This window comes from Alligator sinensis, unplaced genomic scaffold (genome assembly GCF_000455745.1).
Source record: "Alligator sinensis unplaced genomic scaffold, ASM45574v1 scaffold594_1, whole genome shotgun sequence".
In the NCBI taxonomy this organism is placed as follows: domain Eukaryota; kingdom Metazoa; phylum Chordata; order Crocodylia; family Alligatoridae; genus Alligator; species Alligator sinensis.
The window spans coordinates 1290194-1305758 of record NW_005842286.1 but is presented as its reverse complement, the minus strand read 5'-3'; the positions used below and the strand labels follow the sequence as shown (position 1 = coordinate 1305758).

Here is a 15565-nt window from a genome sequence, read left to right as displayed (position 1 = left end):
CCAAGGTAAAGAGAGGGCTATGGCATCACTCCAGACCTCAGTTGGTGTGAAGCAGTGCCCCTCCAGCCCCCAGCTGGTGTGAACTGGTGTGACTCCAGACCCCAGCCAGTATCACTCCAGACCCTGGCTGTTGTGCAGCCGCATTTGCTCCATGAATTCTTTGGAGCACTTTTACACCAGCTCCTGGTATCTGAACAAAGAGTTCCCTCCCTGTCTCTCACCCTCTGCGGCACGGCATCTGGAACTCGCCTGATTGTAGAAATGCCCATGTTCATTCGGCATCCCCATGGAGATGCATGATGGGCCACATGATGCCTTCATGGGCAAGGAGCAGGTGGGCTCAAATTCAGACAGACTAGGGAGCCCGGAGGGAAGGGAGAGGGACTCAGAGAGCACCCTCCTAGCAGGGAAGATGGGCACTGTCTGCCAGCCCTGCCCATTCCCATGAGATTGCACCTGTAAGCCGACTGGGGTATCTGCCCGGCTCTTGTGCACTGCCTAGGGGTGCTCAGATGAGACAAACATGAGGCTGTCAGACTGTATCACACCCAAGGCCTATCCTGGCTTTGACAGTGACCAGCACCAGGTGCTTCAGAGACAGATAGAGGATGATCTGCCCACATATTTGCTCTTATCCTGGCCCCTAATAGACACCAGTTTCACATCCCCCAGAATGGTCATGTTGAGACTTGGCCTTGACCCTGGTGTCAGGACATCCACTGGCATCCAGGGGCAAACCCTGCCACTCCTCATCCCCATTCCTAACAAGGACCTGCCTCTGTCCCCTCCTGGTGTTTTGCAGCAAAGCATGAGAGAGAACAAGGAGAAGCAGGCATTGTCCGACCTGATGATCAAGCCTGTGCAGCGGATCCCGCGCTATGAGCTGCTGGTTAAGGTGAGCGGGCCGGGGCCGAGGTACCATGGTGGATGGGGGCCAGGACTGATGAGCTCTTTCAGGGCTGCATGCCACTCTTGGCATGTCTGTGATTGCAGTGTCCCCACTGGGCTGCTTGGCTCAGGGAGGGATGCCATGAAGCAGGAGAGCGGGGCAATGCAGGGGACAGCAGGGAGACAAGGTGAGATGCATGATTTCCTGAAGTCCAGGAGAGCTGGTAGAACTGTTGCCCATGGATTTGTTCACACTTGGGTTGAGATGTCCTGTATTTATGTGGAAGGGGCTAAGCAATGACCACCCCCGCCCCCAGCCTTTTCTCTCCAAGATAGCTGGAATCAAGCCTTGATCTTCTGGTGTGGAGCTGAGCTCCGACCCCGCTGACACCTCTTGTAGGTAAGAAGCTCTGTCCTTGGACCCGTACTGTTCAACATCTTCATTAATGATGTGGACACTGGAGTCAGAAGCGGACTGGCCAAGTTCGCCGATGACACCAAACTTTGGGGCAAAGCATCCACACCAGAAGACAGGCAGGTTATCCAGGCTGACCTGGACAGGCTCAGCAAGTGGGCGGACGAGAATCTGATGGTGTTCAACGCCAATAAATGCAAGGTTCTCCACCTTGGGGAAAAAAAACCCGCAGCATCCTTATAGGCTCGGCAGTGCTATGTTGGCTAGCACTATGGAAGAAAGAGACTTGGGGGTCATCATTGACCACGAGATGAACATGAGCCTGCAATGCGATGCGGCAGCTAGTAAAGCGACCAAAACGCTGGCTTGCATCCATAGATGCTTCTCAAGCAAATCCCGGGACGTCATTCTCCCCCTGTACTCGGCCTTAGTGAGGCCGCAGCTGGAGTACTGTGTCCAATTTTGGGCTCCACAATTCAAAAAGGATGTGGAGAAGCTTGAGAGAGTCCAGAGAAGAGCCACGCGCATGATCAGAGGTCAGGGAAGCAGACCCTACGATGACAGGCTGAGAGCCCTGGGGCTCTTTAGCCTGAAAAAGCGCAGGCTCAGGGGTGATCTGATGGCCACCTACAAGTTTGTCAGGGGTGACCACCAGTATCTGGGGGAACGTTTGTTCACCAGAGCGCCCCAAGGGATGACGAGGTCGAATGGTCACAAACTGCTTCAAGATCGTTTCAGGCTGGACATAAGGAAGAACTTCTTTACTGTCCGAGCCCCCAAGGTCTGGAACAGCCTGCCACCGGAGGTGGTTCAAGCGCCTTCATTGAACACCTTCAGGATGAAACTGGATGCTTATCTTGCTGGGATCCTATGACCCCAGCTGACTTCCTGCCCTTTGGGCAGGGGGCTGGACTCGATGATCTTCCGAGGTCCCTTCCAGCCCTGATGTCTATGAAATCTATGAAAGCTCAGGCCAGGGGCTACGAGCAATGTAGCTCCCTCTCCCCTCCATGCATATGGACAAAGCACAGGGCTTTACCCACCTGTAAATTGACCTTTGGTCTTCAACCTTGGGCTGATGAAACCTGATTTTGTCTGCATGGGAGGAAGGTTGCTGAATATGCCCAGGACACCTTGGGGCAGTGGTTGGATGCCTCTTAAGGCAGGCTGGCCAGCCATGCTGTAGCTGTGCCAGGAGCCTGGGCTACAATCCACCCAGCAGGTACCAGAGCAGACAGCTGGTCTTGTGTTACAGAGGGGGTGAGGGAGTGGGCTGGGAGCCTGGCATGGCTCTGATGTTACAGCACTACATTGTGAGCCACACGTGCCAAGAGAGACCACCCAAGGCTGGCACTGGTCGTCAGTGCACTGAACAGAGACCTGTGAACACGTCTCTTCTAATGGAGGTAGCCAGATCTGAGGTCTGAGAGTCTTACAGGCATCCTCTGAGAGGTCTGCAGTAGCAGCCGAAACCAGTCACATAGCAGGGTTATTTTGTGTAGGTCCAAACTTGCATTTGATCTCTGTCATCTGGAGCGAGGGAGAAGTGAGGAGAAAGCTGCACTGGACAAGCGGCTTCCTTCCAGGGTTGCATGTGGTGAAATACTGGCCAGCGTGTGCACTGCTGACCTCCACTGGGTGCAATCTGAGCTCCTGTCCCATGTGCCATACACCCTGCAGCCAGTGGGGATTCTCCTTGAGTTCACAAGGGAGGGGTGTGTGAGGTCAGAGTCAGATAATCTGTGTTCTCTCTGGGATGTCCATCTGGCAGGGCACACAGCACCTACTGTCAAGTACTAGGTGGGTATTAACACTTTATATTACCCTGGTGGGAGAGTGCACAGCAGGGGGGCTAAGGAGTAGAGCAGTGATGCTCAACCAGGGTGCTCTGAGATCCTTTTCAGGCGCTCCAGGGTGCCACTCAATATTAGCACTATTAGGTGTGCAAACACCTATGCATGAGTCACAACACAAACCCAGAGGTTGCAAATAAGAATCCAGAGTGTCCCAAACAGTGTGCCCTGCTCTGGGCTTCCACGGTTCTTTGCCACAGAAGACTTGCTCTCACATTTTTCTGTAGTCAAGAAACAAGTGAAAGCAAAGAGCTGGCATTTTCCACGGAGTGACTTGAGTCTAATGAGCAGTTCCTCAAGTCTGAAAAGGTTGACAACCACTTGCGCAGTGGTGGAAGGCTGCCATTTAGACTGCAGGATAAAGGATGCCCTTTTCTCTGTGTTTCTACAGCACTGAGCCCCATGGGGTTCTGGTCGCTGCTTGGGGATGCTGGGCACTGTGGTGATATAAATGATACGTAGTAATATGCATTCAGAAGTAGGTGTGATGTGTGTGTGATACAAGCCTAAATTCATGGAGAGAGCTGTGACCAGCTCAAACTCTGGGATCCCAGACTCCCCGACATTCACCCCAAATAGTGCATTTTGGGTTTCTGTGCTACTGAATGCATTTCCATTGCTTGCCAGCAGTCAAAGCAGCTCTTTCTTTCAGCTCTGCTTGCTGTATTGGAACTAGGAGGTGAAGGAGCAAGGAGTGGAAACCATGTGGCTACATTCAGTGCAACTGCAAATGTGGCAGACAAGCCAAACTTCTCTTTATCAGTAGCTTTGCACATGTCACAGCTGTAGTGATAACCCTTCTACATGCAAAACCCCTTGGCTTGTTTGTAGAGGCATGTTGGCTGGCATGGCCAAGCAGCAAGTGCATTGGTCAAGTGACCTTCCTATTCTCCTGATGACACAGGCCAGTGCTGCTGTAACTCGGACCTGAGCTTTTATTTCTCAGACCAGAGCTGAGTTGGTTGAATTAGGATCTGGGTCCTAAACTTCCCTGAAGTTCAGAGATATGTGGTGTAATGAATGGAGGCCCAGCCAGGGTAGGTCCCATGCTGCAGCTGGAGGGAATCAAGGGGATTGGGAAGAGTCATTCCTCAGGAGAAGGCCCTGCTCACCCTGGCTTGTATAAACTAGGACAGACAGCGGCAAGCTATCTGGGCAGTAGATGGTTTTGCTGTGCCTCTGGCCTGCTTGGATCTCCTAAACCTGACTCCGAGCTCTGATCTTCTGGCTTCGACCCTCCTGCCTGCTTCTGCTTGCTCCTCTTCCTTTCTTGAACCTCCAGGCCTGGGTCAATTGGTTCCCTGACTGCAGTTTTAACTCAGCCCTTGGACTAGAGCTGACACCCAGCATCCACACCGGTAAACCACTGACCTAGTGCGACCCACTCGTACTGACCGCCTGTGCCCCAGTCAACCCTTGCACACGGAGCTAGAGTAGGGGGCCAGTGCATACAGTGATAAAAGCCATGTGTACACGTGGCATGTCTGGGATGGGTTAGGAACAGCACATCCTGCCTTTGTGCAGGGGTTGGACTGAACAAGGACCCTTCCAGCCCTGGGGCTTTTTGGCTCCATGATTCTCTTCTACGATCGTGCTTACAAATTAACTAACAAGCCAAGGACTCGGCCCTGTGGAAGTCGCTGAGGCTGGAGTCTGCAGCTAACAGAAAATTGCTAGACACCATATCCCTGTTAACTTGTTCTTCCCATATAATTAAATCTGTGAACACCCAGAGGCTGGGCCAGGGTTTCCCAAAATGATTGATTGGTCCTTTTGTGGGGGTCTAACTTAAGCCCCCTTCAATGGGCCCCAATTTCAGAGGGTCGATGCTGAGCAGGTTCTGGAAATCAAGACTCATCAAGTTGCTTCGAAGCTGGGTCGCTAAACCTGAGCCACCCCAATCACTCATTGGCCTGATGGAAATGTTAAAAGGCTTGTGGAGAACAGCTGAGATGGGAATGATGAGTCTGGAGAGAACAGTTACAATGGAAAGCTGGAATAATTGCCTGCTGATAGACAGCTGGCAGGAGGTTTATGAAGACTGTGGGGTCCGTTATTCTTACTCATGACCTTGGCCAAGTCCCTTCACCTCATTGGGCTGATATTACTTGTTGATGAAGGAGGAACATTAATGCATCGTCTTTCCTGCCTTGCATGGGTGGCATGAAGCAACATTTGGAAAATGCTTCAGGAGGCCAAGCTACAACATGCGTCAGGCAGCCCAGGTTTTACAGCCAAACATCTTTCTCATCCACAACGGTGACAGCTTCCTGAATGGGCTTTTACTGTGTCTGGAGCCACTGAAAGGAAACAGCCAGGCCTGGAGAGATGATGTGAGCAGACCCCCCAGCTGCCTGGTGTTGTTATGAGCTACATTCCCCAGATGCCTCATGCACCTGGTTCAGGGGAAGTGCATTGGAGCAATTTCTAGGAAACAGCCCTTACTCAGCCTGCAGGACAAGAATGGCATTAGCCTGCTGGGGAGGGACATTTTTTGTGACTTGCCTGATATCGAGGCACAAAGTCTCCGCGCCGGGCAGTTGTTTTGGTCCTTCTGCATCCTCTCTTTGCTGAGCCCATAGACAGGAATGGAGAGGCAGAAGGAATCGGGGAGGAAGGACGAATGAGACAGAACCACGGCACCGAGAGAATGGGGAAGAAGAAGGAACGAGGCAGAGACTGGAGACGCTCGGCTTTAACCAAGCACTGGCTTGCACCTCGCATGGCTTCTCCTGACTCCAAGGCGCTGTCCCCAGTTCATGAGAACCCCCCTCACCCCGCTTCCTTGTCATTTCCCCTGAGCAGCTGATGAGATCCACATGCACACATCTAGCAGGACTCTCTTCTACCCTGTCCTCCAGCCCCACCATTCCTCACAGCGTACAGCCGCCCAGCACAGCGATTGCTAATCTAATGCAGTGCCAGCCTCAGCTGAAGGTTTCTCAGCAATTTCATACCCCCTGCATGAGCCAAGAGTATTGTTCCTGCCCAGTGTTTGCCCTTGCTCTCGACATCCCGGACATGCCCATGGCCCTTTCAGTGCACAAGGGGAACTTCTTCCCCTTAGCTACAGAGCGCAGGTTTCCTGTTAGCGCTCAGAGAGGCGTGCTCAGCAAGCACTCCCTCCCACTGCAGGCAGGCTCTGTGCAAGCTTCTCTTTACTGCCCAGACTCCCAGGGTCCTGTGGGTATCCCCAGCTCTACCCACCCCTGTGCTGTTCCAGCCCGGTCTCGTGGTGTTGGGGAGTTTGAGTCTGGTTTTACCCAGCAGGAGCAGCGATTCAGCAGCCGGAGTCCTGCATTCAGCTGCAGAACGCTTCAGCCCATCTTTTGCCTTTTCAGCAGGCCGGGGCCCAAGTCTGCAGACGGCGTGACTCCACTCTAAACACACGTGCATCATGGGACTAGCCCCTGCCACATCCGGGACTGCTGGCATGGCACAGCAAGCATTTGCACTGGAGGAGAAAGCCCAGCACTGCGGCTCCAACGCAGCTGGAGAGCATTTCACATTTCCGCACTTGACGTGCTGCACCGTCTCTTATTGGGGGAAGCACAGCAACATCCCCACAGCAGTTTGAGATGGTGGTGCTGAACCTTTTGGTGCCATGGACCAGATTGGACCCCTCATGGGGGTGGTCCGCCAGCTGGATTAGTGCCATGCTGCCCCCCTTGGCCAACCTGGATGGGGCGGCCCCACACTCCTCCCTCAGCCCCGTGTCCCAGGAACAGGGACCCCACTGCCTCCCTGGGCCCTGCACTGCCTCTGCTTAGCCCCGCACCACCAAATCGAGTCCCACACTGCCTCCAGACAGCTTCTGTGTGCCTGGGTCGGGCCCACGCCAGCTCTGGGTCCTAATCTAGTAGGGAAGCAGCCACCTCTCCCCTGCTGCCAAATTTTTGGCCTGTGGGGACCCCCAAGGACTGGATGGCACAGCTCCCTGGGCTGGCTGGAGATGGAGCACCCCGGTTGAAAATATTTTTGGGCACTGAGTCAATGCTGCTGCAGGATTTCTAATATGCCATCTCCGTGACGTGAGTAAGACTAACTCCCTTCCTAGAGCAGCCTCGGTTTCCTCAAGTGGTCTTCTGTCCCGTAGTAGCAATGACCTTGGACTTCCTTTGCTTGTGGGTTTTTGGGTAAGACTGCAGCCAGTTTTAATTCAGGTTATAGCACGTTGAGGCCTCTTGTTTAACCTTCTGTAATTACCTGTCTGCTGCCGTCAGTTTGTATGCCAGGGCTCTTCTCCGTGATGATTTGCATACCCATCGCCCTCGTGCCTTCCAAGGCAGCTGTATACCATGGTCGCCCTAACCTAATTAGGGATCCAATGTAGCTGGCTGCCTGCTAATGAAAATGAGGAATCTGAGCCAGTCACATTCCCATGCCTTGCCTTTACCTCGCTAATATTTGCAGGCAAACGCAATGATCTCATTGCGCCTGCACAAGCGTCTACTATTTTTATGCCCCGAACAGAGCCAGACATCTGAGGTTTCCACAGTAAATTAAGTCAAGGGGCATTAGTGAAGCTGCCAATGCACAGACACTATGCAGAGCTGAGGAGTAGTATAATTCACTCAACCGGCAATGACATTATTGGAGAAATAGGAAGAACTTGGAATAGTTGCCTGCAGACAGTAAAGCTGTTTATTAGCTCAAAAAAAGCCAGGTAATTTTCCAGTACGATCCCCAAAGTTGTTAGAGGCCAACTGTGAAATCTGATTTATCACCTAACCCAGAAAACTAAAAACAACCCACACTTTTTTTTTTTATCCTGAGTTCTGGATTATCCCCTTTTTTGGTTTTAAAAATAACCGTGCTGAAAGGCTTAGGTCGCACAAGATGTTAAGTATTAGGGGGCAAGATATCTTTTCTCTCTTTGGCCGAAATATAAAACAGTCAACAGGGCTCGATGCCACAAACAGCACTTTCCAAAATCTCTGCCTTTCTCAGCATGTCGGATCGCTACCTCAAGCTGTTATTATGGAGTAAAACAGTTTGCAACCAGGCTCGATTGCTCAAGCTATTTAGCCTGTCAAAAATTGTTCTCACTAGGGGGGTGGTGAAGCACTGGAACAGGTTACCCAGAGAGGTTGTGGCATCTCCATCCTTGGAGGTTTTTAAGACCCAGCTAGACAAAGCCTTGGCTGGGATGATGTAGTTGGGGCTGGTCCTGCTTTGAGAAGGTGTTGGATTAAATGTGACCTCCTGAGTTCCCTCCAACCCTCATTTTCTGTGATTCAAAGAAAAGGTTTAGAGTAGTATAGATCCAAGGCTAGAAGTACCTATGTTTTGAGAGAAGGAGATTTAGAAAATCTAGCAAACATTTATTTGACATTTGATATTTATTTGAGCATCCAGAAGTGCATTAGGTACCCTCCCTTAACACATGAATGTATGCTTCTTGTCCTGAAGACTGTATGGACTAAACTTGGATTGATGCACCTGTAGACGGGAGCAGAGGTAGGAAAAGATGGCTGATAATAGCAATAAAGATGTAATAATAACTAGTAATAATTGGGCACATCTACACATGCAATTAATGTGCATGAATAAAGCCTGGGGCTTAATGCTCTGGAGGTTTTCATGTGCAGCCCATGGAGCCCCATCAGAGCAGTCCAGGCTGGCCGGGGACCCAGGGGGTCAGCCTGCCAGCCCAGGGCTGCTCCGACGGGGCTCCATGTGCTGCGAAGGGGCTGGTCGGGGCACGAGGGTGCTTCAGTGCAGGGCTAACTGGCAGCTGAAGCACCCTCATGCCCCAGCCAGGCTCCCCATTGCACACGCAGCCCCATCGGAGCAGTCCTGGGCTGGCTGCTACCCCTGGCTTCACATGCTGCGGGGCAGCTGGCTGGGCATGAGGGTGCTTCAGTGCCAGGGCTGCCTGCTGGCTAACCCTGCACTGACTCACCTTGTGCCCCCCCCAGCCAGGGCAGCGTCTACACGTGTACTGCTGCGCATGGAAAAACTCCGCAGCAGGGTAATACTCGCATTTTACACGATTACCCTGCTGCGGAGTTTATTAGCTTCGTGCACTCTAATAGGGGTGCACATGGACATGCCGAGATGTGTACTGCACGATTAATTAGTCAACTGTGCAGTGAACATCTCATGTAGATGCGCCCAGTAAGAACCAGTTGGAAGAACTGGGATCATTTGACCTGGAGAAGGGAAGACTGAGAGGGGATAGGATAGGAGAGGACTGGACCTTCCCAGCCACTGAGCGCTCTCAGCTCCCACTGGTTGCAGTGTGCCAGCGCTCAGCTCCTCCCATGAGGTGCCAGCGCCGGACAGCATTGGACCTTATGTCCTTCACAGTAGGCTGGCTGGGCAGAGGCACGTGGCATCTCAACACCAATGAGCGGTAAAGCCTGATGTCTTTGCCTACTTCTTTCAACATAGTCAGGAGCCAGGGGAGAACAGGTGGTTAAGGAGACATCCATGCATTACCTCTAGGCCACTGTACTGCCACTCGGGTTTTGGCTTCCTTCAGAAAGCCCAAGGGCCAGCAGTCCCGAGCCTTTCTGCCCATGGCAGACAGGCTGGATCGTGTCTCTCCAGAGACCTGCCCCGCTCCTTGGTACCCCTGGCCAGCCTTCCAGCAGGGCAAAAAGAAACCAAACCGGCTGAAAGGGAAGTCTGGTGAGATGCAGGGAGCGTGGGGAGACCTGGCTACACAGGAAGGGCTGAAAGGAGGGATGGAGCATGTGGATGAAGGGCAGAGCTGGCCCTGGCAGTGAGCCCGCTGGACACAAATGGGAATTTAGGAACCCCCTGAAAACCTGACTGATCTCCTGGGGGAAGCAGAGCCATGATGGAAAGCATGCGAGCTGGTGACCCATGTGGCAGCGTGTTCCCTGGACAGCCTGCAAGAGATACAGCCTCCGGCCGCTATAGATCACCCTCCCCGACAAGTCACCAGCCTTGATGCTTTCTGACTCAACCGATGCCCCCGCCTGGCACCAAATCACCTCCCATTACTCACCAGCCTTGGCATTTTCATTTGCGTCCAGGCAGACAACCAGCCAGCTTTAAGTAGTTGGAATGACTAATGCCCCGACAGCTGGCAAAAAACCCATCGTCCCTTCTGCTCAGCATCACAGTCTCCCTCACACAGTCCTTGACAAAGGCCTGGATTTGCTCTACAGCTCCTTTCCCCAGGCAGTTTCTTGGGCAGCACAGTTCAAGGTGGAATCAGCCTAAGGTAAGGGTATCAAAGGGTGCAGACACACCAGCAGTTGAGGCACTTTAAGTGGTCCACTGTAGCTGTCTCATCTGTTTGCTCCATTCTGCTTTAAGTAGCAACTAAACCACTGGCAGCTTTTAAGCTGTTTTGTTCAGGTTTAAAGTGACAGTGGTTTAGCTCTGTCTGCTATACCAGGGTAGGAGTAAACAGATGAAACAGTTGCATCGGTTCAGCTGATGCACATCCCTGGGTAGAAAATACCCCTCTCCCATGAGCATGGTTTAACACTGTGTCTGTCCATAGCCAAAGTCCACCTGAGCAGGCCCTCCTGGCACCTGGCTCTTTAGCAAGTCGCTGCAATGATTGCAAAGCTGCTTTCACCTCTTGTTTTGCTTGTGACAGCACCAGTGCCTATCAGAGACTTGTAAGCCCCAATGACCGAATCCTGCCCCGAACAGCGTGCGGTCCAAAGAGACTTGAGGGGGTTGCCCCCGTTTCGCAGATGGGGCACGGAGCGATGAAGTGACTCACCCAAGGCAGCAAGTGAAGCCAGGAGGCGAAGCCACAGCTCCCACATTACAGTCCCAAGCCTTCATCGTACGTGAAGTCCAGGGTGATGGCACAGGGGACAATCTACACAGCCACAGGCTGCCCGAGCCCCGTGGAGACAACATGCAGATGGGTCAGCACAGCGCCATTGGTGCCTTTGAGTCAAGTAGCACTTTTAGGGCTTGTAGGGCATTGGATCCAACCTGGAAACTAGATGCCTTCCGCACCGTCTCGATGCAGGGTGCAATCTTGAGTAGCCACACTGCTGATGGCATACTTGGTAACCTTGCTGGGTTGATGCAAGGCAGAGGCAGCCCTTTAAATCTTCACTAGCTTGAGGCGGCAAGTACCAGACAAGCTTGGAGAGCTTTACCCTGCTGCTGACGGAGTCAGGAACCGGAGATGGGAGCTCTGCGGTGATATCTGCCTGTGTGTCTGGGGTGACACAGCCCAACTCTGACAGCAAGGACCCAGCCATCACCCTTGCCTTGGGCTGGGTTTGAACATGAGAACTAAGGGTGAAACCAGGATTGGCAACCGCAAGAGGTCAGAAATCACAAATCAGGTCCCGTGAGATCACAGGCCTGACTTAAAAATCATGAGACTTAAAAAGGGATTCTTTGCATTTATCTTCCAGTGTTTTTTTAACCCTTAAGGGCTGCACTTTCAAGCTTTTATCTAATCTAGGATCATTATTGCCAGAAACTGCCTTTAAAAAAAAAAAAGACTGCTGAGATTCGTACACAATCCCATGACTCCAGAAGCTGGGGCTTAGAGTAGGAGCTGCAGGGGAGTCACAAGAAATGAAGTGCTGATCCAATATGATTTCACCAACACCCGTTTGCCTTTCAGAGGAGAGTCCTCCACACCTCTGCTTTCACTCTGCCACGCGGCAAACAGAAAACAACACATCGGGCTTGAGAAGGGCTCCAGAGCCCCGCAGCGCCGAGCTGGTCTGAGCTGCTTTTAGTCGATACACACATACCGACGCAGAGCTCGCGACTCGCTGAACCCTCCATCTTTTGCAAAGCCCGGCGCAATGCAAAATGCCCATCTTTCCAGCATGCTGTTTGAGGCAGCCCATTTCTTAGCAACGGTGCATTGCTGATCTTTTTCAGCGTATCAGATGGAAACAGGAATTGCTCAGCTCCCGAGGAGAAGCTGCTTTCAAACCTGATTACCGTCTGATGACACAATCGTTTGGCCAGAACAGGAACCGCGCTGTAAGCGATTGGTTGGTAATGTTTTAAGTACTCCATCCGCTGCTTCAGTAATGAAGCAAATTGCCTTGTTATGTTCAGAAGTAAAATGCCCTGCCTAGGAATAATCACGAAATGAGCTTCTACAACATTGTTTATTCTGAAAATTGCTGGAGTCGAGAGCACCATGAAAACAATCACTCCCACCAGCATAATAGCACAGTATATTTTCAGCCATTAACTGATCCTTGTGATAACCCATGGGGAAGAGAAGCATGTGCCAATGAACGTGGTGCAATTGGTTGCAGGTGAGTTCTGTGGAGCCCTAATTACCGATATCTTTTGACGATCCAATCAGAGATCATTGTGCAAATCTTTGCTTTCGACCCTTAAGAGGTGGGTAATGCCATTCTGGCTGGATCCTACTTTCATCTCCCTTTGTAAACATTAGAAGGGGAAAACTGGTCTGGTGTTAAAAATGGAGATTCCTGTCTGATCTGGTGGAAATGTCTGTAAAGCACCAAGGGATGCATGCAGGATCCTGGCTCTGTGTTCACATCCAGATATCGGTGGCATGGATTGGAAGAGAGAGCAGTCCTGGCCACACACATGACCACCCATAGATGGGCTGCAGAAAATAGCAGGCCAAATGCAGCCCTGCTTGAACCCGTCCTATGAGTTGGTCTCCCAGTAGGAGACCCTTATGGAAAGCATCTCAATCCACGCTCTTCGGAAAGGTTTGCATGCACTGTAAAGCCAACGAGCCTTCTCAAAGGCTTCCTTTTTTGCAATCGCAGCTGTCAGCTTGTCCATGCAAAAGCCGGGCCCCATCTCTGCAAGGAGCCTGACTTGCAGCTAACTCTAGCTGGCAGCTCGGGGACCCCTGAGACTGGGGATGAAAACGCTTTGCCGGGCTGTGCACATGGGACGTGGCTGTCTGCAGCATTGGCACAAGAAGTGCAGTTGAGATATGGTACCAAGCATATAGCAGCACCAGGCCTGGCATGAGTAAGAGGGCCATCGAGAACTGGGCTGAGACACAGGACACTTGGGGCTACTCCCAGCTCTGCCACTGGCCTGTTGAGTGACCTTCGGTAAATCACTTAATCTCACTGTGCCTTGGTTTGCCCATTTCTAAACTGGTGGTAATCATCCTGCCCTCCTTGGAAAATTCCTTTGAGATCTGTGAAAGAAAAGCCTCTACGTGCAAGCTATTTCTTAGTCATGAATCACATTCATTATCCTCTGATCAAAATACACCTGTTTTCTTAGCAGTAAGAGCAGTGCATAAAGTGTTTAACAGTGTTCGTGCTGGCAGAGATCAACTAGTGCAGTTGCAGTAGGCAGTTTTCTTTGCAGAAATCCAGTATCATAGACACAGCATGACAGGTCGATGACACCTGACTGGAGACGTAATGCATTCCCAGAGTGTAATACCCACGAGCTTACTGCTCATTACCCGGACAACAGCAGAGGGATTACAGGAGCTTACATTTAGACAATGATGAAGGAAACCTCATGAGTTTATATGGCTCACCCTATAAGGGATGGATCTGACAGGCTACTCAGACCTCAGTGGGGAGAAACACATGGTCCTACAGGTTCCACATGACAGCTTAAGCTGGATAGCATCGATAACCGCATAGGATCTCTGGGATGGGACAGGTCCCCGGGGTTGTGTCTGGCTCAGTGCAGTGCATTGTGTACCTCACAGTAACCTCTCCTGGTGTTTTTTCACTAGGACCTCCTGAAGCACACGCCCGAGGACCACCCCGACTACCCCTTCCTAATAGACGCCCAAAGGAACATCAAGCAAGTGGCCGAGAGGATCAACAAAGGCATGAAGAGTGCCGAGGAAGTAGAGAGGAATGCCAGAATAGTACAAGAGATCGAGTCCCACATTGAAGGGATGGAGGACGTACGTATGCGACAGTCTCTGCCAACCCAAGACTACCACGTCCTTTGGGTAGGGAAGCCAGTTTGGGGGTGTGAGTTGCTTCTTGCTGAACAGCCTGGTTGAGGATTTAGACTTGGCTCAGTGGGCTCCGATGTGGGCTCAAGACTGGGCTTTGGTACGGGAACCCTGAGCTCCTTTGCTCTCTCCATTGCCCTGGGGCAATGAGATGGGGCACAAGAAACTCCAACTGGAGTACACCCGTGCCTTGGGCCTGTTGTGGGTCTTGACTGGGACATCCCAGCTGCTATCTAATTCCCTACTGGGCCAAACCAGAGCCCCCAAAATCTGAATTTCATGAATACCTACCAGCAGCGCGTAAAGGATTATTGTACACCCAGAGTTAGTTTGTCTGGCTTCTGGGCAAGCGAACATGGAGCTGGTTTCCTTAGAGTCTCCCTAAAAACTCTGGCTTTGTTGGTGTCAGGGCAGCCTCCGTATCACCTGGCTTCTCTTCCCCACACAACCCACTTCTGGTGCTCCTCTCCCCTCACCCCCATAGTTTGGGCTCCATGCACCTAGCCCAGAGACGATGATTAAATCCCCAGTGTGAGGCTCTTGGAAGCCTCTGGCAGAAGGCGCCGTCCCTGTGCAATCCTGAATTGGCCCTGGATACGTTCATGGCCAAGGCCTCGTATGCATTGTGGTGCTAGCTATGGGGTCATCCCTGACCCCGACGGAGCCTGCGGCACCCCTCAGGACTCTCTTGTTTCTGTCATTTCAGCTTCAGGCCCCTCTGCGGAAGTTCCTGCGCCAGGAGATGGTGATAGAAGTGGTAAGAGCAGCGTCCTCGGTCTAACTCGCGTGCCCCCTTCACCCCTCGTGGAAGTGGGTGGCCACGGGGCTCCTGCACCTCTCAGAAATTGCCGCTCTGAGCTGCGGTGCCTGCAGAGAGGAAAGCTAAACACAGGCTCCAGTGGGAGATGTCTTCGGGGAAACCCCAGCCCATGCGTCATGCCTGCCCTGCAGTGCTTTGTGCAGAGCTTGAATAGCAGTCACAAGGCCTTTGTTGAGTTTGAGGTGAGAGCGGACCCCCTGGAAAACACCAGCTTTGTGCGTCGGCTTTTGATGAGCTTCTCTGTGCAGTGCACTCCCTCTCCCAACTTGGGGCCTGCTCAATAACCTTGCAGAAAGCCAGGGCTTTGTTCAGCTCCAGAACAGGCACAGCGAGGACAAAGGCAATGGCAGCATCTCTCCTCATTCAGGGGTGGAGGGCTCCTAGCAGTCTCCCTGGTATTTCTGTTACAGGGGCTGGTTTCTAGCAGTATCAGTGCCATTCACGTATTTTGGTTCCTGGTCCCCTCCTGGGATGGCTGGACAAGGATGGGACATGAAGAGCCAAGTCGAGCGTGCTGTCCAGTTGGCATCCTGGCATTGGGGTGGGTGGTCCTAGGAGAGATTTCATTGATTTGGCTTGGCATCCAGTTGGTGTTTGTATTTACAGCAGGGGTGAACTGAGCTAAAGGGCAGTGTTAGCACAAGAACAAAGGAGTGTAAACTGCCTGTGGATAATTCGAAGCTGGAAAT

At 52.1% G+C, this 15565-nt stretch overlaps 1 protein-coding gene across 1 annotated transcript in view; it reads left to right on the top strand.

Annotated features, from left to right (window-relative positions):
- Positions 1-15565, top strand: part of ARHGEF17 (Rho guanine nucleotide exchange factor 17) — a 185364-nt gene that overhangs the window by 148604 nt on the left and 21195 nt on the right. Inside the window, exons 5-7 of the mRNA XM_006028073.2 lie at positions 803-895; positions 13826-14002; positions 14763-14813. Of these exons, the coding sequence (XP_006028135.1) occupies positions 803-895; positions 13826-14002; positions 14763-14813 (321 nt within the window). The remainder of the gene's footprint in view (positions 1-802; positions 896-13825; positions 14003-14762; positions 14814-15565) is intronic.